The sequence below is a fragment of the Electrophorus electricus genome, chromosome 8, assembly GCF_041902795.1.
Source record: "Electrophorus electricus isolate QZ-2024a chromosome 8, ASM4190279v1, whole genome shotgun sequence".
NCBI classification, from domain to species: domain Eukaryota; kingdom Metazoa; phylum Chordata; class Actinopteri; order Gymnotiformes; family Gymnotidae; genus Electrophorus; species Electrophorus electricus.
Genome location: NC_137504.1, coordinates 27,270,000 through 27,295,369, shown reverse-complemented (window position 1 = coordinate 27,295,369; position 25,370 = coordinate 27,270,000). Strand labels below are relative to the sequence as shown.

At 39.0% G+C, this 25,370-nt stretch overlaps 1 protein-coding gene and 2 pseudogenes across 2 annotated transcripts; all 3 read right to left on the bottom strand.

The window, feature by feature from the left end:
* Positions 1-836: 836 nt before the first annotated feature.
* Positions 837-10,622, bottom strand: LOC118241541 (UDP-glucuronosyltransferase 2C1-like; annotated as a pseudogene). The gene is made up of 6 exons (XR_014124759.1): positions 8,582-10,622; positions 5,566-5,714; positions 4,776-4,907; positions 4,430-4,517; positions 4,119-4,338; positions 837-3,517 (listed from the first exon to the last, which is right to left on the bottom strand). The product of XR_014124759.1 is annotated as a UDP-glucuronosyltransferase 2C1-like (transcript).
* A 184-nt stretch (positions 10,623-10,806) lies between these two features.
* LOC145658911 (UDP-glucuronosyltransferase 2B17 pseudogene) lies at positions 10,807-15,535 on the bottom strand (annotated as a pseudogene).
* Positions 15,536-15,591: 56 nt separating this feature from the next.
* Positions 15,592-23,931, bottom strand: LOC145659038 (UDP-glucuronosyltransferase 2B17-like). Its single transcript, XM_081719806.1, has 3 exons — positions 23,746-23,931; positions 19,165-19,936; positions 15,592-17,775 (listed from the first exon to the last, which is right to left on the bottom strand). Exons 1-3 carry the CDS (start codon positions 23,929-23,931, stop codon positions 17,657-17,659), a joined length of 1,077 nt encoding a protein of 358 aa, XP_081575932.1. The 3' UTR covers positions 15,592-17,656.
* Positions 23,932-25,370: the final 1,439 nt, after the last annotated feature.

Here is a 25,370-nt window from a genome sequence, read left to right as displayed (position 1 = left end):
CATAACACCCTTTATTGGCCAGCCGCCACTGTATGCCTCTTATCTCGTCCCCTACTTGGTAGGAGAACGCCATTACGGGTAAAGGTGACAGAGACAATTACAGTTAATACAATATTATATTATATGCACCGTATTATACGTGTCAGTTATATTCATTACATCTTCATATGTTATGGCCATTACATATTCCATTATTAGTATGCATACTGTTCATTTACGTTAATGTGTCTTTTCTCTTTCTCGTCGTAAGTTGGCTTCGTCTTGATTCCCCACGTCCAGGTTTGCCGTGGTTAAACCCTTGTCTGCAAAGGGACCTCTCAAGTACTGCGTCTTTTCCTATAAGATTCTTAAGTAAGTTTTTTTTAGTCACAGTAATATAATACAAGGATGGACTTGCAACGAGAGTGCAACAGAAACCGATATAACTTGAAATACTGAGGTGGGTATTGGCCCACGGTATCCTTAATGCCAATCACAGCCTCCTCAGGACAAATCGCCATTTGTTTGGGGCTCGAAAATTAGCTATTGATTACTATGTGTGTAACACTTTGTGTTAAAAGACATGATCCGAGTGGCTGGCTGATCGCCGCAGAATCTCAAAATATACCTGTCATGTCAAATATCTGGACCTGTTTGTGAGTCCAGATCCTGCAGTTTGCAGGTCCTGCGACAATGTTATGACTGGCAGTGAGGGTGGTGTCAAGCTTTAAAGGGAAAACAACAATGTCATTGTACATGTCATTTCTCGTGTGTTTCCCTGACAAAATATAGTTAGGAGACCATACAGACTTGTCAACTGGTGAAAGATCTTTTATTATGTGACCCTTATTGCCAATCAGTCATGTAGTGTGCAAACCACAACTTCAAGATTCCCATTTACAAGTTGTGCAGTGTGAATTGTACAATGATCTAACAGCTTTGAAAGTCAAGTAGTGTGTCCATGGCATAAGTTAGCCAGTTTGTTCAGTCTGCCACTTGAGTAGAGACTATCGGTCCCATCTCAAATGACGCCTAGCTCCTAATTAGAACACTATTTAAAAATGACAATTTCAATTAACAGTCATTGAATATTAAATTAGGACTTACACTATTCCTAAATATAAATTGCTTTAGACGTATCAGACGTATTATGCAATATTTGTTGGCGGTTTGGCCATTTTATGCACAACATAGGGCAGAGGAAGAAATTTGAGATGGTGCCATTAGTCTCTGCTCATCAGCTCTGTTTAAGACACGGAGATTCATTCAGGAAGTTAAATTTTAGGAGCGTGCTTTTTGTTGTTCAGAAATATTTGTCCTTATGGTTATTGTGACAAGAAACTAACGTTAGGAGGCTAAGCAGGATGTGGGGACGAGTAACAAACAAATATATTTATTTGTACACAACAAAGACATAGCGCGCAGGCTATCATTGTCCAACACCGACAACACAAACGCGTAAACGATAGACTTATATACATGTATGCTAATGACACAATGAGGAGCAGGTGTGAGACACAGGGAGGGTGTGGCCACTTTGACGAACAAAAACACACACACACAAACACACACGCATGGAGGCGTTCAGGGGGAGGGGCCGTACCGTGACAGAAACGTGTGTGGGGAGCTGGGTGTTTTCACTTTGGAGTTGCTGTGATTGTAGTGGGCTGTTCTAGAAAAAAAAAAGTCCAGGTCTGAATTTAGTTCTGAGTCCAGCCCTGATATAATGATATATTGGTGAAATAGGCTTGGTGATGGAGCTCTGCGTCATGAGATGCCTTAATCTGATACAAGTAGCAATGCATGGAGTATGAAATCATTTTAAACATTTGGGACCAACATTTGTAACCTGTACAAATTTCACTATGACACAAATATAGTCAGATTTAAAATAGCCTTTACAATTTCAGTTTTTTATGGATGGATTACTGATGGATCTGAGCAATGCTGATCTGAGAGAAGAAGATCAAAAGGTACGACATGCAACTGAAGAATGACAGTCACTCTCTTCACACAACATTCCAGGTTGTCTACTATCCCCTTGTGGCTGTCTGATCTGTGTATAAGGCCTGAAACTTGCAGAAACTCAAACATGTGAATACTATAGTACATTTTATAATGCTGCCTGATTTATACTGCACATAATTGATTTTTCTCACAATGGTTATTGAGATAATAAAAAGAGTGTTTACAGAAAAATAGGTTTAAACATTAAATTAGAAATATTAATAAATAAAAATATATAAAATGATCCGTGTACAGAGCAGAGGCCTCTGCAGGCTTCTGCAAAGGATTCTGTGTAGGCTTCAGCAGACCTTTGTGTATGATGTATCATAAACAGGTACAGAAAACCAAACTTATGTTAGATAAAGTCATTTAAAAAAAAGAGAAGTCTTCTCTTGCAATGTAATGGTCAAAGCTCCAACTTGTATAGGTATTAAATATCAATTTGCATATATTGACTAATATATGGTTTGGATATAATGACGGCGATTTCAAAAACTAGTATGTAAATTAAGGCACTCTATGATTGATGGCAGAAAGATAAAGCCAAATCTGTCCTGGTACTATTATCAGGTGGATGTTATAGGTCAAACCAGTTAATGTTCAAAAATGTTATGTATATAAAAAGTATTATATGGTTAATTCATAACATTCATTCGATTGGGTTCTAAAGTTTCAAGAGTGTAGATGTGTTTGGGGAACTCTCTTGATTCACTACCTTGGGATAAGTGTCTCTTGACTTCCCCGGATCTGGCTACAGAGGACGGAGGGCATAGGGTAACTTGGAGGAGTTCAAACTTGACGGACTGGTCACTTTGAACCAGTTTCTAACAGAGAACAGATTAAAAAAATACCTTAAAATTGGAGACCATCAGTGAACAGGTAATCCCTGTTTGCCATGGTCACAGGACTAAACAGAAACTCTTGGGAGAGGATATATAAAAAGTGTTTCACTTGCTGGAGGAAATCTATCTGATCCATGTATCTGGGGCAAATCCCTGGCACGTAAAAAAGTGATGTTGGCAGCTGTCTACAGAGGTGCTCCACAGCATTTCCAAATGGGAAATCAGGACTTCAAACTGTTCTTTACTCCATTCTCCAGTAGGTGTCCACATGCAAGCAACTGCAGTGGGTCAAACTGACAACTACTGCATTTATCATGTACATTAACAGCATTTTAGGCTCCCAGCACAGGAAGGATTATCCGAAATTACTACTTATACTAATATAGTGATACACACTAACTTAGTCACTCTTTCTTGCCCTTTCTTGTTGTGGTCTTTCTTAAACATTTACGGAAGAGCCCACTGCATGTTTTCACAAAGATGAACATGACCAGTGCAGTTATGGAGAGTAAAAAGGCAGCCACGTCCAGGCAGTAGTACTGGTACAGGTGAGGTTATGGGCTTCTACCCTCAGGTGCTTGGCCCCCTTGTTCCGCATCACATACTCGATCCAGAAGACAGCCTGGTCCAGGGGCTTCATAGGTTGGTCATGGTGGATCCGGGAAAGTCTCATTATGTTCTTTTTGTACCTGAGTGAAGAAATGAAATCGATTCTGGAATATAAAATTTCTGAAAATTTGGGCTTGAAAAAGCACATTCCAAGAGCATGAAAACTAAGATTGCTGAAATTGTCTACCAGTGTCAGAATCAGTAGTTTTATATGAATGGAAAAATACATGAAATAAATTATATATTAAAATATGATGATGACTACACAATGAAAATTGAGATGAAAGAGGATAGAAGTGTGAAAAGCAGATGAGTAATTTGTATAAATACTTAGAAACACCACACAAAATTAAATACTAATATTAAAGACGACATAAGAATTTTGAGGTTCACTTCAGCAGACAGACTGAGAACCAATTTTACATCATTATGCATAAGATAAGGAAATATTTTAGTGTTTTGTAGGGAATAGCTTTCATAGTTTGGAATTATTTGCATTTCCTACATAATGCTTTTAAAATTTTAGATCTTGACCACAAAGCTCATCTCACTGGTATCTGGGATGAGAGATTTTCTTAAATGAAAACAGAGGTGCTACAGATCCAGTTGGGTAATCTTACACATAAAGGGTCATTATATCTTAAATGACATACATGTATGCATATTACAATATGAACTCACGATGGATTGTGTATAACATCAGTGAGAGCCTCCTTCAGGTCTTTGGACTCCATTTTGTTGAAGTCAAGCATTACAGCTGCTCCCTTTGTTCTCATGTGGTTCATGTTATCTGGCTGATCAACAAACAGTGGTAAACCCACCATTGGGACTCCATGGTAAATAGCTTCATACAGCCCATTAGTCCCCCCATGGGTGACGAAGGCCTTGGTTTTAGGATGTCCTATTGAATGTAAGCCATTAGTACATGATGTAGACTATTTACTACAACAAACTGTTGTAGGCTATACACATAAAACAAAACCTAGTTATACCTAGTAAGTCATTCTGGGGAATCCAGTCATACAGTCTTGTATTAGGAGTGAGAGTATCTGGCTTATCTCCTGTGTATCTCCACAAGACCTGTAATTACATACAAAATTAGGGGCAATGAACAATACGATGAAGCTAATCGAGTACCCATGGCAGAGCAATGAAACAAAATTGAATGCGACTTGTCACATCTTTCCCAGGAATTATAGAACTGCCATGGCTCAGATCCACTGGACTTCTGTTTCCAAAGTCAATCTTCACTGCATCTAGATGATAATGCAGAACTCAAAAGACAGCTGAAATTGGAATAAATGGAGACACAAACAGTTTAACAGTGCAAACTGAGACCTTTTGAGGGATCTGCCCAAGTGCTGAGGCGATGGTGTTGGCTCTCTCTTTGGTGAGATTCTTTATCATGGAGCCCAGTGACAACACCACAATGCCATCATCCCCTGAGGTCTGAACAAATTCTTCCAGCTCCTACAAAACCAAAATGACAGCTTATTTTCACAGGTTCCACTTAAATTACAGCAAACAATATTTTGTATTCTTGATCTTCTTTTAAATTTGTAATTTCACAGCATGGGTTGGTTTTGTTTGTTTTGGTCCACCTAATTCTTGTCAATAACAGGTTTGACTATTAATTAGTTTCAAACCATTTCTGTGGGGGCGATGGGTATGGTTATTAATGAAAAATTTCTGTGCTTGATTTTTGGTTGAGAGGGGTTATTTTTCATAACCCTGTCATAGCCTGGCACCCTTGTAAAGGACTGACGTTTGTTGTCTCATCAGAACTCCAGGGACCTTTGCCCATTTGTTTGATGCACAAGTCTATGGGTATTGTTAAAACCTGTAGAACAGGAATGTGCTAAACCTTTATGTTCTAGGTTTTTAGGAATTTTCTTAGGGATTGCTTGACTGCTTAGTATTTCTTAATGTTTAACCCAAGGCTGAAATCCACCAATGCATGATGATGATAATAATGAGGAACTGCTGCCTATTTGTGTGTTAAAGGTCTGTATGTGAAAGATGTGTAGTAAAGGTCAGGTCCTATTCCTAAAGGGATTGTTTGACTGTTTGTTAATCCTTAATGTTTAACCCGGTGCTGAAAACAACCCATACACGATGATCATCTTACTTTAGGCAGAGGCTTTGCAGGCTTGCAGTGCAGCCCACCCACAAACTTGAAGTTTGGCAAGGATGGTCGTGGATAATCAAAGTCCCAATAGGTTCTGATCAGCCAGATGTCAGCCTTTCCTATTGTCTCACACAGGGTTGTGGGTTTGCCTGTGAAGTACAGCAGCAAAGGTGTAAGTGAATGAAAACTTCATGATGATCACTTTCATCTAAATTCTGTTCTTAATTCTGTTCATTTTCATGTTTGTATAAATGAAGTGCATTTTTCTTTCCCTCCCCCAAAGTATGTTGGAAAATAGTAGGGAATGATCCTAACCCAATAAAAATGAGTTTATATCCACACATACATTCACAAATAATTATGTTGTAAAAACGCAGGGACAGTGGTTCTAAATTATCCAATATTTTTGTGTAAATTTATGCTTATTAAGTGTACATTTTGTCCTTTCAAACATGTCCCTGCACACCATTACAGAATGGTGTGCATTATTGAATGTTGTGGATCATATAGAATGATGTCAAGGTGCGTCTCCATTTACAGCATTTAGTTGACGCTTTTATGCAAAGTGACTTACAATTCTGAGTGAATGTTACTTGCTCAACTGAGGGTTAAGGGGCCCAAAAGTGGTAACCTGGCAGTGGTGGGCTTGGACTGGCAGCCTTCCGATTACAAATCGAGTACCTTAACCACTTAGCTACCACTGCCCAATTTACAGATGGAGCATCCCATTGCATACTGTCTCAAGGTAACTTGTAAATCCAAACAGTATATTCAAAATTAAGGACAATTTCCAAAATCTGGTTGCAGATTTTAAAAACACAGCATTCAAAAGGCTTCTTTTGGTGATGATGCAATGTGTACAGGAACAGAATACTGATTCTGATTGACAAACTCCTACACAATTGTGCACATATTGTGCCAGTGAGTTTATTCACCTCTAAGTACCAGAACTTTGCCATTGAGAGTCATTTCAGACCTGCTCAGCAGCAAATTGTAATGTCAAAGGGTCTGCCAAAATGCCTTCTTGTCAACATGCTCTTTTTTTGAATTCACAGACAGCAGTCAGAATGGGATTAAATCTAAGTAGGAAATTGGGAGAAAATAACCAAAAGGCAGAAACATAAGGAGGGTAACATTTCAAAAGCACAAATTACCTCCAAGAAGGCACAACAAAACTACGTCCAGCTGTCTTACAACACAATTAAACATTAACTAATTTAAAGTCTGCAGTGTATGGAATCATGGGACTCCTAGCCTTTCCTTCCCCACTTGCTCTCTTTCTCAGGGGTGGACATGTCCCAGCCCTCCTGAAGGGTGAGCTGTCTCTGGTGACTCACCCAGCCCCAAACACAGTATCTGGAGTGAATGTGTGGCTTACACTGCAGCCTCTGCGCAGCACTCTCTTATTCTGCCTACCACCCTTGTTGTCTCCAGTGCCACAGAGTGCTCACTTCTCTACAGCAAGCACCCCCATTCCTTTCAGGACAAGCATGGAGCAATGACAGCAGAATCAACAATCCTCTCAACTGCCTCTGCTACTCCCTGTACTTTCCACCTTCTCCCTGGTCTCATCTTCGGTACTAACAAGGGAGCCTTGCCACCACACAGCTTTTTAACTGCCATGGCAACTTCATTCACTGATATGGAATTTGAGTCACCTTCAGTTTCAGGCATTGCCTCTTAATATAAGGACATGTTTACCCAAGTTGAGGTGTTCTTCAGTGTTCCTTTCACTGTTCAACAATATTCCCAGTAGAGGTTAGCACTTCCCCACCTTTACTCAGTACAGTATAGGTAACATCACTTCTTCCTCTCCTGAGGAGTCGTACAGTGTGGGTCTTTCTCCATGACCTCTCCAAGTTCCTCCCAACAACAAGCTTTTGCCTCAACAACTGCTTTAGTTACAGCCCTTCTGGACCTCTGACACCTCTCAGTTGAATCTGGAAATCTCTCTGAAAGCATTTTTCAACTTCATAGCTTTCTAGCATGTTCTAAAATTGCCACCATAATAGGCAACAAGAGATAACTGTTTCCAATTTAGTCATCACTCATTGTATATTTAGGTTTAGTGGTTTACTGTTTGTAAGTTGTTAAGTCTAACTGGGAATCTACTCATTTTTCTAAGCTTTTCTTGTTTGCATTGCTGATTGTTTTGCCTCTCATTGTTGATTGATGTTCTCTGTTTGGATTACTCTTTACTTAAGCCAGTTTGGGTGCATTTGCCATGTTCATCTAATTAACTGTTTTTGAACCATGTCTAGATTACTACTGGTTTTGGATATAAGACTGTATTTGTTTGCCAATATTATTAAACCTAGTTCAACTCAGTTTGCTAAACCTGCTCTTGACTCTGTTTCTGAATCTACTTGTGACAGAAGACTTTACCTCCACATGATGTCCTCTAAATCCCTTGATTGATTTATTGATATTTTGTTGATTTTTAAAAATTGTTATTGCAATGCTCTTTGTATTCTTCCATCAACAGTAAGGCGCTTAGTATGTGCAAAGTGCTTGAATGGACTGTTATGAAAACCTGTGGCCTAAATGAAAGTTGAAAATAAAAACATATACATGCATAAAAACACTAAGTGATAGATCATCATTTACCTATGACTTACATTTGCATTTATGGGATTTGGCCGATGCCCTTATCCAGAGCATCTTTGGTAAATATGTAACTCCATTTTGCTATGGTCACATGGCTCAACATCATCTTGAGAGTTGATATGAACAATAATTCTCTGGATGAAATCATTTGATCTGAGTTCCTGAGGCTATCCCATGGCACAAAGGAGGGCGGTGACGGGAAACTCCCCAAATTCATAAAGAACCTATACTGTATCTGGGTAGGTGATTGCCAACTAGCATGAAAACATACTCCCAAAACACACTACAAGGTTTTAAACTGTAAAGTGGTAGGGGCAATTTCGATTTTTGTAACAGACATAAAATCTGAAATAAAAAGAAGTCCATACCAAGAAACATTTTAAATGGCAGAAGAGTGATCATCACTTACCCATGATCTCGGTATATATAGAATCCCATTTTATTTTAGCCACAAAACTAAACAGAAGATCTTGGGAGAAGATATATAAAAAGTTTTTCACTCTCTGGAGGAAACCCATGTGATCCGTGTACTTGATGCCAACCCCTGGCACATAAGAGGGTGGTGCTGGTAGCTGTCCACAGAGTCGCTCTGCAGCACTTCCAAATGAGAACCTCAGACTGATGATAAATGGCAGGTTCAACTTCTGTGCCAGCAGTTCTCCACACATAGTCATGGGGTCTGTCAGAAGAACATCAATCTTTTCCTTACTCCACTTCTCTAGGAGATCTCCATGTGCAAAGAGCTTCCTGCACAGTATCGTTTTATGTTCCATGGTCACATCAGTCAGCTCCTTGAGCTTTAGAGATGCCTGGAGAATGTTATCTTTGGGCAGATCGTATGTCCAGTACCTTCGAAATCTGTACATGATGTCAATGATATGCTGCTTGGTGTAAGGTACCTGTATTACCTCCACATTGTAGCCCGGATGCTCAGTTGTCTTTACAGATGGTGTAGCACTGTGGGTAACAACAGTCACACTGTGTCCTCTGGATATTAGTTCATCTATGATGACTTTGATGTTGAGCCAGTGGCTGAATTCCCCTGGCCAGACGAGGATCTTCCCTGCTGTCACATCCAGTGGAGCCTGGGCCACAGTGAGCAGGAGCAATATACTGAGAGCAGTTCTCCCACATTCAGACATGGCTATAGTGTGACCAGGTATCTCTGAACACGGAGTAAACTTTAGAGGCAGCATGTGGCTCACTGACCAATGAGAGGTCAGCAGTCCTAAATTACACTATCCACCATTGAGAAGTGTCATATAACCACTAACACCTTGACTGCATTATCCAGATTAGTGTCATGTGTGCTTGAAGTTTTTACCCTTATCATTTTAAGTTTAAACTCTTTACTCCAGATTCTCTATAACCCAATACATTCAGTTTTTTAATTTATCACTACTTGTCACATAATGAACTAATCTGTTCCTCTTCAACATTAGTCATGTAAGGAGTGGAGTTAGAAAATGAGTGCATTAGAAAAACAGTACTAGGCATTACTGTGTTAACCTCATAGACCTCCATTTTGACTGATAAATCTGCTAATGATATGACTCATATTAGATCCTGGCATGCCTTGAGCAACAGATCAGCAATACAGATCTGATCAGTGCAAATTTGACCAATGCATATCTGAGCAATACATTTTTAAGCTCAGTGCCTTATCAATATCTTATCAAAGAACAAGAAAAGGTCCAACACTACTTTTATTGCATGTTCAGTTATACATGCGCAGAACACCCTACTAAATCAACAAATAAAAGTTATATTAAAATTGTATTTTGTTCAAAGCAAAACATATAATATTTAGATAAACACATTAATGTTGCCTGCTGAAAAGACAAAGAAAAATTGTTAATGAAAAAGCTTTACCAGCATTATTAAATCTGATTTTCTATTGAGTTTGCTAAACCTGCTCTTGAATCTGCTTTTGAATCTACTTGTGACAGAAGACTTTGCCTCCACATGGGGTCAGCAGGTTCAAGCAACACGCCTGAAGTGATTCCATCACTGTGTGGCCAACACCACCAATTTCTGTCACTGGAAAACATTAAGGAATTATCCTTGCAAACCCAATAGCTGACTGTGCCTGGCCCCTCATTTTTTCCATCAACAATAATGTATTTAGTAGGTGCAAAGTGCTTGAATGGGCTAATGCTGTTTGGAAACAGAGCTTAGAGGACACAATGAATGATTCACCACTCTGTGAATAATCGATTCAACAAATGTTGAATGATTCACCAGTCAGTGTTTCTACCTTGTTAGATACTGGAGCCTTTCTGTCTTTAGGCATCCAGCGCAAGGTCTCTGCTTATCAGCCATGACATGGCAGCTTGACCGCTAGCTGGTCGCGCGAGGTCATCTGCTCCCTGTTCTTGTCTCCTTTACCCCTCCCTTTCTCTTTCTCTCTCTCTAAGCACAGAAGTTGCTCATGGCAGGCACAGGAACAGCTTGTGGCTCGTTTATGCAGAGAACATCTAATCTTTACTAACCTTGTCTTTTTACTTTCTATGCAGACCCTTAGAACATGCCTCACTTTTCCCAGTCATCCTGTAGATTTAGATAGTAGATATAGGACACATATATACTCTGTGCTTTCCTCAATAAAGTGGAACTCTCTTGATTCACTACCTTGGTGTCAGTGTCTCTTGACTTCACTGGATTGATCTGGCTACAGAGGACGGAGGGCATAGGGTAACTTGGAGGAGATCGAACCTGAAGGACTGGTCACTTTGAATCAGTTTCTAACATACCTGCCACACTTGTTCTTTGCCTGATCAATCATGAGGAGATATAGCTTGACAGTGTGCGTTTCTCTGTAGAAAAGAGAAAAGAATCCCAAATGGCCTCTGTCTCTTGTGGGGTTGTTGGTTAAATGTTTGAGTGTTTTGTCTGTCTATGAGCTTGTATTTCTATGAGCATCTTGTGTACCAATACAGTATGTCTCTTTTTAGACATTTCTCACCTCTTTATGCTTTACCTAGAACTACACTGTAAAGACAGGCCTATTGTTTTTACAGCTCTGCTTGACTCTGGAGCACCTCCAACATGGTGGAACGCCTGGACCTGCACTTTATACCCATCCTGTCAAGCCTGAAGATCCAACTGGTGGATGGAAAACCTCATAGCTGTTGTCATATCACACAAACCTATTTCTTCTTCTTTGTAGCAGTTTCCCTGTGTAGTACAGGATCACATCCATGCAGGTATGCTTGTAGTCGTGTCCATTTTCAGTTCTTCCAATCATTAGCATCTCCAGTGATGATATTGGCACATTTCGTGTCCTGGTTGAGTTGACTGAGCCAGCACTTCTTCAGCATACTTTGTGGCAATTTGCCTTTGGCTTTAAGTTTCAAAGCTGTCTCCACCGCCATACCATACCACCTTCACTGGGATTCTTGAATCTTCTTTGTCACTGAAGTCACTCCTTTGCATTAAGTTTGCAGCCATGTGGTGTTGATACATAGATGCTCATATGGCTGGAACATTTTTTTCAGTGAGCAGCATGTCGAGGGCATACAGTGGTGTCCATGGGATGTCTTTTTGGATGTCCTTCATGGCCTTTACAATGACAGGATAAATAACAGCTGCAAGAGTGCTGAACCGTGATGCATACACACATGGATGGGGAAGGGCGACAAGAATATGACACTGCTGGAGTTGTGATGTAGGCTTCTGGCATGCCGTATGACCTTGGGGAATTCAGGATAATTTCACACCTTAAAAGACTTTCTCCAGAGCCAAGAAGGCCATATGAAGCAACTTGTTCTTCTCCCTGTGCTACTCCATGAGCAAGGGAGCAGCATGCATACCATCTGTAATGCTGCATATCTGGCCAAAGCCACATTGGCCTTCTCAGGGCGACAAGAATATGACACTGCTGGAGTTGTGATGTAGGCTTCTGGCATGCTATATTACCTTAAGGCAATCAGGATAAGTTCACAAGGCACCTTATCAAAGACTTTCTCCATAGCCAGGAAGGCCGTATGAAGCAACTTGTTCTTCTCCCTGTGCTACTCCATGAGCAAGCAGGGATTGGCATGCTGTGACCGTGACAATATCACAACATCTGCATTCACTAACATGTTCAAAACCTTCATTGTGTGGCACTGCAGACAGATGGATTGGTAGTTTACACAGCGGCTGATATTTCCCTTGCCTTTCCATATTGTCACCATTATGGTGATTGTCCAAGCTTGGGGCCAGTGCCCTCTTCAATGATCTGATTGAATAATGCTGCCATAATTGCATTGTGTAAATCTGAGCAATTTTCAGACATCATAGCCCTTGTCATTGCCGTGCTATTGCCATGCCAGACTACATCAACTAAAGTTGCTCCTCTTGACCTCATGTACAGTGATCAGTGGGGCACTGGCAGGTGTAGGAATACTTTGTTGCTTATCATTAAGAAATACTACCTCCAGCATTATAGATTTGTGGTCAGATCTGTATCAAAAACCTGTCTGCAGTGAAACTCCATGTAACAGTCCCTCATTTCTCAGATGCTTTCTCCAATTTAGAACACCAATGATCAACAGATGTTCACCTGGGTCTGATATTTGATTATGCGCATCCACACTTTCCCAGAAGGGATTTTTTTCCATCATCCGGGTATCCAGCTTTATGTTCAAGGCAAGAGATAGCCTGCAGGACTATGAGGCTATGTCAGATCTTGATGGATATGAAATGATCTGATATCTAGTTTACCTCCATGATGTCATTCCACAGGACTTCACTGATAACTATCACCATGCAATTCCTGACTTCTGATTTCCATTGTAAAAATGTTTGGAGCCGTTTATAATATCCCTTGCCTTCCTTTCCATGTAATCTCAAAAAACACATGCAATGTTAATGACAATGTTTCAATGTGTTGGGCAGTTCTTGGCTGTATTGCATGAAAGTTTCAATATTGATGGTGGCTAGCTAGAACTGCTGCTGCTGCTGTGGTTGTGGATGAACTAGCTTCTTTAGGTTCTTTAGCCTACTCAGTCCTTGAGCAGGTAGCCCTTGTGTCATGCTTGCATTACAAGTTATTTTGCCTCTTATTGCTGCCACTGTTTAATTCTGTTTGGATTACTCTTCTTTGCTTAGCCCTGTTATGACTTATTTGCCCTGTTCATCTACATAATAATTAAGAAAATTGTTGTTGGTTTTTTTTCAATATAAAAGAAAACAAATTAGGGTAACAGTTCCATTGCTCTATGCACAAAACTGAAATTGACACACAATTAATAAATGAATAATTAATTAAAATCAAACAAAGAAACAAGCAAACAAAATAATAAATATCCAGGATTACATCTACAAATTTACTTATGTGTTACCAAACCCCTGCCTGGATTACTCCTGCTATCAGACTGTGTTTGTTTGCCAACATTAACAAACTTCTACTTGCTAAAACTCCACATGAGCAGTGATATGAGAAGCAAACCAAATAAGTACAACAAATAATCTACTTGGAAAGCTCTCTAGGGAAGGCTCAGACAATAGCAGAAAAGAAGAGGGAAAAAAAGCACAGCAAACAAGTAGCTGGTCACCATATGAGGCACTCATGTAGGTAGGAGTGAAGAAGGTACAGAATTGGAGGAGTATTCCTGTGAGCTGAAATAGAGATGTGAACAAGGGGCAGGGGTATGTAATAATCAATAAGTGGATGACTGGGAGTGGGGAAGAGACTGGGTACGTGTGTGGCAGTGGGCTTGGTTCTTCAGATGGGTACTTGGTGCACTGTGATAGATCAAAGGTTACACAAGCTCAAATGCTATGGGAAATGAGGGAATCACCATTCACCTATGACTTCAGTAAATAAGGTAAACAAGTAAGATCTTTTTTCTGAGGTCATGAGGCTTAACAACATCTAGAGGCAGTTGATATAAACAATAATTAATTCTCTGCAAAAAATTAATCTGATCCATGACTTACTACTCTCAACAGATTTAATACTCTCAAAACACACTACAAGGTTTGAAAATGTAAAAGTGCTAGTGCCAATTTGTATTTCTGTGGCATACATAAAAACTAAAAAAAACTAAAAATATATATATAAATATATATATATATATATATATATATATATATATATATATTTTTTTTTTTAAATGGTCACTGATCAATGATCATCACTTACCCATGATCTCAGTATATATAGAATCCCACTTTGTTTTAGCCAAAAAACTAAACAGAAGATCTTGGGAGAAGATATATAAAATGTTTTTCACTCTCTGGAGGAAACCCATGTGATTTGTGTATCCAAGGCCAAACCCTGGCACATAGGAGGGTGGTGCTGGTAGCTGTCCACAGAGTCGCTCCACAGCACTTCCAAACAAGAACCTCAAACTGATGATAAATGGCAGGTTCAGCTTCTGTGCCAGCAGTTCACCACACATAGTCATGGGGTCTGTCAGAAGAACATCAAACTGTTCCTTACTCCACTTCTCTAGAAGATCTCCACATGCAAAGAGCTTCCTGCACAGTATCCTTTTATGTTCCATGGTCACATCAGTCAGCTCCTTGAGCTTTATAGATGCCTGGAGAATGTTATTATTGGGCAGATCGTATGTCCAGTACCTTCGAAATCTGTACATGATGTCGATGATATCCTGCTTAGTGTAAGGCACCTGTATTACCTCCACATTGTAGCCCACAGGCTCAGTTGTCTTTACAGAGGGTGTAGCACTGTGGGTAACAACAGTCACACTGTGTCCTCTGACTATTAGTTCATCTATGATGACTTTGATGTTGAGCCAGTGGCTGAATTCCCCTGGCCAGACGAGGATCTTCCCTGCTGTCACATCCAGTGGAGCCTGGGCCACAGTGAGCAGGAGCAATATACTGAGAGCAGTTCTCCCACATTCAGACATGGCTATAGTGTGACCAGGTATCTCTGAACACGGAGTAAACTTTAGAGGCAGCATGTGGCTCACTGACCAATGAGAGGTCAGCAGTCCTAAATTACACTATCCACCATTGAGAAGTGTCATATAACCACTAACACCTTGACTGCATTATCCAGATTAGTGTCATGTGTGCTTGAAGTTTTTACCCTTATCATTTTAAGTTTAAACTCTTTACTCCAGATTCTCTATAACCCAATACATTCAGTTTTTTAATTTATCACTACTTGTCACATAATGAACTAATCTGTTCCTCTTCAACATTAGTCATGTAAGGAGTGGAGTTAGAAAATGAGTGCATTAGAAAAACAGTACTAGGCATTACTGTGTTAACCTCATAGACCTCCATTTTGACTGATAAATCTGCTAATGATATGACTCATATTAGATCCTGGCATGCCTTGAGCAACAGATCAGCAATACAGATCTGATCAGTGCAAATTTGACCAATGCATATCTGAGCAATACATTTTTAAGCTCAGTGTCTTATCAATATCTTATCAAAGAACAAGAAAAGGTCCAACACTACTTTTATTGCATGTTCAGTTATACATGCGCAGAACACCCTACTAAATCAACAAATAAAAGTTATATTAAAATTGTATTTTGTTCAAAGCAAAACATATAATATTTAGATAAACACATTAATGTTGCCTGCTGAAAAGACAAAGAAAAATTGTTAATGAAAAAGCTTTACCAGCATTATTAAATCTGATTTTCTATTGAGTTTGCTAAACCTGCTCTTGAATCTGCTTTTGAATCTACTTGTGACAGAAGACTTTGCCTCCACATGGGGTCAGCAGGTTCAAGCAACACGCCTGAAGTGATTCCATCACTGTGTGGCCAACACCACCAATTTCTGTCACTGGACAGTTATTTTGCCTCTTATTGCTGCCACTGTTTAATTCTGTTTGGATTACTCTTCTTTGCTTAGCCCTGTTATGACTTATTTGCCCTGTTCATCTACATAATAATTAAGAAAATTGTTGTTGGTTTTTTTTCAATATAAAAGAAAACAAATTAGGGTAACAGTTCCATTGCTCTATGCACAAAACTGAAATTGACACACAATTAATAAATGAATAATTAATTAAAATCAAACAAAGAAACAAGCAAACAAAATAATAAATATCCAGGATTACATCTACAAATTTACTTATGTGTTACCAAACCCCTGCCTGGATTACTCCTGCTATCAGACTGTGTTTGTTTGCCAACATTAACAAACTTCTACTTGCTAAAACTCCACATGAGCAGTGATATGAGAAGCAAACCAAATAAGTACAACAAATAATCTACTTGGAAAGCTCTCTAGGGAAGGCTCAGACAATAGCAGAAAAGAAGAGGGAAAAAAAGCACAGCAAACAAGTAGCTGGTCACCATATGAGGCACTCATGTAGGTAGGAGTGAAGAAGGTACAGAATTGGAGGAGTATTCCTGTGAGCTGAAATAGAGATGTGAACAAGGGGCAGGGGTATGTAATAATCAATAAGTGGATGACTGGGAGTGGGGAAGAGACTGGGTACGTGTGTGGCAGTGGGCTTGGTTCTTCAGATGGGTACTTGGTGCACTGTGATAGATCAAAGGTTACACAAGCTCAAATGCTATGGGAAATGAGGGAATCACCATTCACCTATGACTTCAGTAAATAAGGTAAACAAGTAAGATCTTTTTTCTGAGGTCATGAGGCTTAACAACATCTAGAGGCAGTTGATATAAACAATAATTAATTCTCTGCAAAAAATTAATCTGATCCATGACTTACTACTCTCAACAGATTTAATACTCTCAAAACACACTACAAGGTTTGAAAATGTAAAAGTGCTAGTGCCAATTTGTATTTCTGTGGCATACATAAAAACTAAAAAAAACTAAAAAAATATATATAAATATATATATATATATATATATATATATATATATATATATTTTTTAAATGGTCACTGATCAATGATCATCACTTACCCATGATCTCAGTATATATAGAATCCCACTTTGTTTTAGCCAAAAAACTAAACAGAAGATCTTGGGAGAAGATATATAAAATGTTTTTCACTCTCTGGAGGAAACCCATGTGATTTGTGTATCCAAGGCCAAACCCTGGCACATAGGAGGGTGGTGCTGGTAGCTGTCCACAGAGTCGCTCCACAGCACTTCCAAACAAGAACCTCAAACTGATGATAAATGGCAGGTTCAGCTTCTGTGCCAGCAGTTCACCACACATAGTCATGGGGTCTGTCAGAAGAACATCAAACTGTTCCTTACTCCACTTCTCTAGAAGATCTCCACATGCAAAGAGCTTCCTGCACAGTATCGTTTTATGTTCCATGGTCACATCAGTCAGCTCCTTGAGCTTTATAGATGCCTGGAGAATGTTATTATTGGGCAGATCGTATGTCCAGTACCTTCGAAATCTGTACATGATGTCGATGATATCCTGCTTAGTGTAAGGCACCTGTATTACCTCCACATTGTAGCCCACAGGCTCAGTTGTCTTTACAGAGGGTGTAGCACTGTGGGTAACAACAGTCACACTGTGTCCTCTGACTATTAGTTCATCTATGATGACTTTGATGTTGAGCCAGTGGCTAAATTCCCCTGGCTAGATGAGAATCTTCCCTGCTGTCACACCCAGTGGAGCCTGGGCCGCAGTGAGCAGGAACAGAACACGGAGAACGGCTGTCCCACACTTCCGATTCCACTCGAACTTGTCAAAAAAAAAAAAGAAAAAAAAGAAAAGCTGCATATGAGCAATAAGAGTCTCCACATTATCATACAGGGACGGTATAAAATAAATAAATAAATAAATAAATAAATATATATATATATTTTTGCGATGAGTCACACAATAAAGAGGGGTGTGTCCCAAACAAACGAAATAGTACAACACACATACACACACACATATATATATGTGTGTGTGTGTGTGTGTGTGTGTGTGTGTATGTGTGTTGTACTATTTCGTTTGTTTGGGACACACCCCTCTTTATTGTGTGACTCATCGCAAAATCCGCCTAGCGTCAGTGGTCGCTAAGCGGCGTCAAGTGTCAGTGATGCTGCATGTTATGGCCTTAGGCTACAGGAGATTCAAACTCCTGGGATATAACGGAAGGGTGGCATCGTGCAAAGAAGCGGGGAGGGGAAATTAAAGAAACTAGATCGACCACATCAAACTTCATAAGGCATCAAAAAACACAACCGGAGAGGTTTCTTTAGCTTACGCTGGACGCTTACAATCATTCCCGCTAAATATATCGTTAGGTGAGATTTTTCTCCATCTCCTCACCCTAAGCGTACTGTGGCTTGACATGGATTCTATACATTAAAATGTTTATGTGCAGGTTAAAAGAGTTAAAGGGAAGAAAATCTAGAGTGACCAGTGATAGTACTTCAAGCATTCAGAGCAGTGTTTTGCCTTATCTCATACTTTATGACTTGTGAACATTTCTGGAATACAGTGAACTACAGAGTCAGCACATGGATCACTGACCAGTGAGAGGTCAGCAGTCCTAAATTACACAATCCATCACTGAGAACAGTCGTAATAATTTAAATACTTTGGCATACTGTCATGTGTATATGAAGTTGTTACTCATCATTTTAAGTTTAAAATCTGTAACCCATGATCTCTGTAACCCAGTGCTTTTAACTTTTTAATTTATCACTACATGTCAAAGAATGAACTAATCTATTCCTGTTCAATAATAGTCTTCAAATGAGTGGAGATAGAAAATGAGTGCATTAGAAAAACAGTACTAGGCATGACTGTCTTAATATGATACAAGTCAAATTGCATGAAGTAAGAAATCATTTCTTATACATTTGGGACCAACATCTATAATCTGTATAAATTTCACTGTGACAAATATATAGCCAGATAGAAAACTCACAGCCTTTGTTCATACTGAATAGTCTTTACAATTTCAATTACTGATGGATGCACATTTTGTACATTGCAGGACAGCAGAACACTTGTCCATAACCTCATAGAGGTTATAGTGCTAGGGGCATTTTCGATTTCTGTAATCTACATAAAATCTGAAAGAAAAAGAAGCCCATATCAAGAAATATACATTTTAAATGGCAGATCACTTACCCATGATCTTGGTATATATAGAATCCCATTTTATTTTAGCCACAAAACAAAACAGAAGATCTTGGGAGAACATATATAAAAAGTTTTTCAATCTCTGGAGGAAACCCATGTGATCCATGTACTTGATGCCAACCCCTGGCACATAAGAGGGTGGTGCTGGCAGCTGTCCACAGAGTCGCTCTGCAGCACTTCCAAATGAGAACCTCAGACTGATGATAAATGGCAGGTCCAGCTTCTGTGCCAGCAGTTCCCCACACATGGTCATGGGGTCTATCAGAAGAACATCAAACTGTTCCTTAATTAATTTCTCCAGCAGGTCTCCATTTGTAAAGAGCTTCCTGCACAGTATGTAGTTCTGTTCCACAAACATATCCATGATCTCTTTTATCTTCAGAGAAGTCTGTATCATGTTGTCATTTGGCAGTTCGTTTGTCCAGTACTTCATAAATTTCTCTAAGGCATCAATGATATCCTGCTTAGTGTAAGGCACCTGTATTACCTCCACATTATAGCCCGGATGCTCAGTTGTCTTTACAGAAGGTGTAGCACTGTGGGTAACGACAGTCACACTGTGTCCTCTGACTATCAGTTCATCTATGATGACTTTGATGTTGAGCCAATGGCTGAATTCCCCTGGCCAGACGAGGACCTTCCCTGCTGTCAAATTCAGTGGAGCCTGGGCCACAGTGAGCAGGAACAGAAGACCGAGAGCAGCTGTCCCACATGCAGTCAAGGTTGTAGTCTGACCAGGTATCTCTGCACATAGAGTGAACTACAGAGGCAGCACGTGGCTCACTGACCAATGAGGTTAGCAGTACTAAATTACACAATTCACCACTGAGAATAGTTGTAATAACACCAGTACCTTAACCTTTATATCCAGATTACTGTTATGTGTGCATGAAGTTGTTACTCATTATTTTAAATTTAAACTCTGCACCTCCCCCTCCAATTATCTATAACACAGTGTTTACAACTTTTATATTTATCCATATACTTCTCAAAAATAAGTAATCCATTCCTGTTCAACTGTAGTCTAATGAGTGGAGTTAATAAATGAGTGCATTACAAAAACAGTATTGGCCATATGTCATGTGGTTAGGTGTGAGTAAGTAGGCACAGAGGAGTACACCCTCCCAAAGGAGTAGCAAGAACATCTCCAGTGCAAGGTTTATTTCACAATTATATAACATGTGACACCTGTTGGCCATCTCAACCAGCCACAGTCAACAAAATGATTAAAATAGCCCAGTAATATAGTTTTGCATCTACAAGCATGTGTTCAATTCAGTTAAACTCAGGATTAAGTACACCAGTCTATATTAAAGCTAGACGATCAGGACTAGCAGAATTAGCAGGACTGATAGAGCTAACAGGGCTTGTTGAACAAGTAGTACTGACAGAATAAATGGAACTTCCCGCGTCTCTACTCCCTCTACATATACTTCCAGTGGCGGCTGGTGAAAAATATTCTAAATGGGGATATTTGTGACACTTTCAGCTTCAGCAAACATACCAATACAAACCACTAGTGCTCTGTGAAATATCCAGGAATTATTTAATTGGCATTAAAATCAACAGAATAAATGAGTTATCAGTAGCTGCAGCTATAATGTGCTCACATAGATGGTACATTATTTAAGAAGAGCTCATCTTGGATAAGTTCTCCAGAACCACCTCTAAAACACACAACTAAGATAGCTAATGTTAGCAAGCTACTATCTAAAGTTAGCTAGCTAGCTAGTGTTAACAAGTTAGGGAACACTAGCTAGTTCTATTTGCTAGAACAACCATCAAATTAGACAACTAGCGAACTAAGTTAACGATGGCTAGCAGTTAACTAACACTAGCGTAAACCTTGACTAGCTAGCTGGCCAGTCATCTTAGCAAGCTCCTCAGAAACATGTAGTTTCTCCACCAAAGTTCTCGTAAATGGACTTTAGAGAAGATATTTTATTGAATTTTGGATCGCCTGAAATACAATATCTTAAGTAACCGCGTTCTTGACTGTCAGTAACTTCAGACGTCCCTACTCCACCAATGACTAAACGTAGAAACTTCCTCTATCAGGAGGGGCAGCACCATAACACCCTTTATTGGCCAACCGCCACTGTATCCTCTTATCTCGTCCCCTACTTGGTAGGAGAACGCCATTAGGTGGTGGGTAAAGGTGACAGAGACAATCACAGTTAATACAATATTATATTATATGCACCGTATTATATGTGTCAGTTATATTCATTCTTCATATGTTATGGCCATTACATATTCCATTATTAGTTTGCATACTGTTCATTTACGTTAATGTGTCTTTTCTCTTTCTCGTCGTAAGTTGGCTTCCTCTTGATTCCCCACGTCCAGGTTTGCCGTGCTTCCACTCTTGTCTGCAAAGGGACCTCTCAAGTACTGCGTCTTTTCCTACAAGATTCTTAAGTAAGGTTTTTTTTAGTCACAGTAATATAATACAAGGATGGACTTGCAACAAGAGTGCTGGGATATTTCCTGGTGTGTTGCTGAGAGAGCTAAAACAGAACCCGATATAACTGTTGAAATACTGAGGTGGGTATTGGCCCACGGTATCCTTAATGCCAATCACAGCCTCCTCAGGACAAATTGCCATTTGTTTGGGCCTCGAAAATTAGCTACTGATTACTATGTGTGTAACACTATGTGTTAAAAGACATGATCCGAGTGGCTGGCTGATCACCGCAGAATCTCAAAATATACCTGTCATGTCAAATATCTGGACCTGTTTGTGAGTCCAGATCCTGCAGTTTGCAGGTCCTGCGACAATGTTATGACTGGCAGTGAGGGTTGTGTCAAGCTTTAAAGGGAAAACAACCATGTCATTGTACATGTCATTTCTCGTGTGTTTTCCTGACAAAATATAGTTAGGAGAGCATACAGACTTGTCAACTGGTGAAAGATCTTTTATTATGTGACCCTTATTGCCAATCAGTCATGTAGTGTGCAAACCACAACTTCAAGATTCCCATTTGCAAGTTGTGTAGTGTGAATTGTACAATGATCTAACAGCTTTGAAAGTCAAGTAGTGTGTCCATGGCATAAGTTAGCCAGTTTGTTCAGTCTGCCACTTGAGTAGAGACTATCGGTCCCATCTCAAATGACGGCTAGCTCCTAATTAGAACACTATTTAAAAATGACAATTTCAATGAACAGTCATTGAATATTAAATTAGGACTTACACTATTCCTGAATATAAATTGCTTTAGACGTATCAGACGTATTATGCAATATTTGTTGGCGGTTTGGCCATTTTATGCATAACATAGTGCACAACATAGGGCAGAGGAAGAAATTTGAGATGGTGCCATTAGTCTCTGCTCATCAGGAAAACAGCTCTGTTCAAGACACGGAGATTCATTCAGGAAGTTAAATTTTAGGAGCGTGCTTATTGTTGTTCAGAAATATTTTTCCTTATGGTTATTGTGACAAGAAACTGTGACGTTAGGAGGCTAAGCAGGATGTGGGGACGAATAACATTAAACAAATATATTTATTTGTACACGCCCTAGCCCTAGCCCTAGCCCTAGCCCTAGCCCTAGCCCGCAGGCTATCATTGTCCAACACCGACAACACAAAGGCGTAAACGATAGACTTATATACATGTATGCTAATGACACAATGAGGAGCAGGTGTGAGACACAGGGAGGGTGTGGTCACTTTCACGAACAAAAACACACACAAACACACACGCATGGAGGTGTTCAGGGGGAGGGGCCGTACCGTGACAGAAACGTGTGTGGGGAGCTGGGTGTTTTCACTTTGGAGTTGCTGTGATTGTAGTGGGCTGTTCTAGCCCTGATATAATGATATATTGGTGAAATATGAGGCTTGGTGATGGAGCTCTGTGTCATGAGATGCCTTAATCTGATACAAGTAGCACTGCATGGAGTATGAAATCATTTTAAACATTTGGGACCAACATTTGTAACAAATTTCACTATGACACAAATATAGCCAGATTTAAAATAGCCTTTACAATTTCAGTTTTTTATGGATGGATTACTGATGGATCTGAGCAATGCTGATCTGAGCATTGCTCAGATGTGAATAAAATACATTTTTTAAGCTTGGTGCCTTATCACTAGTTCATCAAAGAACAAGAAAAAAAATACAACAATTCTTTTATTGTATGTTCAGCTATACATGTGCAGAACACCCTACTGAATCAACAAATAAAAGTTAGAATATTTAAATTTTATTTTGCTCAAAGCAAAATATAATACAATATATAGATAAACACATTAACTTTGAGTGCTTAAAAAACAAATGAAATTACTAATGAAAAAGCTTTGAATACTTTAGACTGTGTTGCAATTTCTGCATTGATTGGTCTAGGATTTAAACCCACTGCAATGGCTTAAACAGAGAAACAAGAAAAAAACACACTGAATGAATAATGTCTAGTTTCCTAACACATATAGAATTACCCCATAATTATAATGACCAATACAGTTGTATACACTAATTTATTCACTCTACCTTGTCCTTTATTGTGGTCCTTCTTAAACATTTACGGAAGAGCCAAATGCATGTTTTCAGAAAGATGAACATTACCAGTGCAGTTATGGAGAGTAAAAAGGCAGCCACGTCCAAGCAATGATACTGGTACCAGGTGAAGTTATGGGCTTCTACCCTCAGGTGTTTGGCTCCCTTATTCCGCATCACAGACAGCCTGTGATGTCGATCCAGAAGACAGCCTGGTCCAGGCTCCACAGAGAAGAAGATCAAAAGGTACGACATGCAACTGAAGAATGACAGTCACTCTCTTCACACAACATTCCAGGTTGTCTACTATCCCCTTGTGGCTGTCTGATCTGTGTATAAGGCCTGAAACTTGCAGAAACTCAAACATGTGAATACTATAGTACATTTTATAATGCTGCCTGATTTATACTGCACATAATTGATTTTTCTCACAATGGTTATTGAGATAATACAAAGAGTGTTTACAGAAAAATAGGTTTAAACATTAAATTAGAAATATTAATAAATAAAAATATATAAAATGATCCGTGTACAGAGCAGAGGCCTCTGCAGGCTTCTGCAAAGGATTCTGTGTAGGCTTCAGCAGACCTTTGTGTATGATGTATCATAAACAGGTACAGAAAACCAAACTTATGTTAGATAAAGTCATTTAAAAAAAAGAGAAGTCTTCTCTTGCAATGTAATGGTCAAAGTTCCAACTTGTATAGGTGTTAAATATCAATTTGCATATATTGACTAATGAATGGTTTGGATATAATGATGGCGATTTCAAAAACTAGTATGTAAATTAAGGTAGGGCGAATAAATAATCACTCCTCAAAACTGTATAATAATTTGTTTTTTTTGTGTGATTGTCAGACATTTCCAGAGAGTGCCTCAATAATGCTTGTTATGTTTAAGTAAAGGACGGGACTAGCTATTCTCTTTAACTAATTCTGAAGTCTTCATCTTTTTTTCCTATTTGAATGTTTAACTTTAAAACTAGCTCACTGGGGATTAAGGAACAACATATTAATCCTCTATTGTTAAATTGTGAACTCCTTTTTTGTCAAGGAGAAACTGGTATTTTGTGAAAGGTAAAATAAAACTTATGTAGTATATATATGCTAAATTTCTGTCAATACAATTTCTTCAAGAATAAACAAAGTTTATGTCTATCAAAAGACATATAACAAAAAAAATATAAATAAATAATATATATATATATATATATATATATATATATATATATATATATATATATATATATATATATATATATATATACTTGCTATACATGGATGTGATTTTCTAGAAATAGTGCTTTGAAAATTTGAATGTTTGAAAATTTTCAGTTTGGGTGAGGTCAGAGTCCCATGCAAGCCACTGGAGTTCCTCCAAATCAAACTTTTCAAACTATGCCTCTTTATGGACCTCACTTTGTGCACAGGGACACAATCATGTTGGAACAGGAAAGGGCCTTCCCCCAAATGTTGACACAAAGTTGGAGGCATAAGACTGTATGCTGTAACATTAACATCCTCCCTCACTGGAACTAAGGGTCTTACTACAAACCCAGAAAAACAGCCTCAGAACATTCTTTAAAGGATATCTTTAATGCAGTTACAGCTATACTTTTTGGAATTTGTGTATTAGCTAACTAAGGTACATTTTAGAATAGCTTGCTATTCTACAACAAACATCTTTACAAAAAC

Bases quoted from the DNA above. Each gene is read 5' to 3' on its own strand.
- LOC145659038 (XM_081719806.1), bottom strand. From the start codon at position 23,931: ATGTCGTACCTTTTGATCTTCTTCTCTGTGGAGCCTGGACCAGGCTGT. The intron at 19,937-23,745 runs GTAATGTTCATC...CTGCCTCTGTAG, and splicing joins TACTCTCCATAACTGCACTG to TTCACTCTATGTGCAGAGAT. The intron at 17,776-19,164 runs GTAAGTGATCTG...TTTTTTGACAAG, and splicing joins TATATATACCAAGATCATGG to TTCGAGTGGAATCGGAAGTG.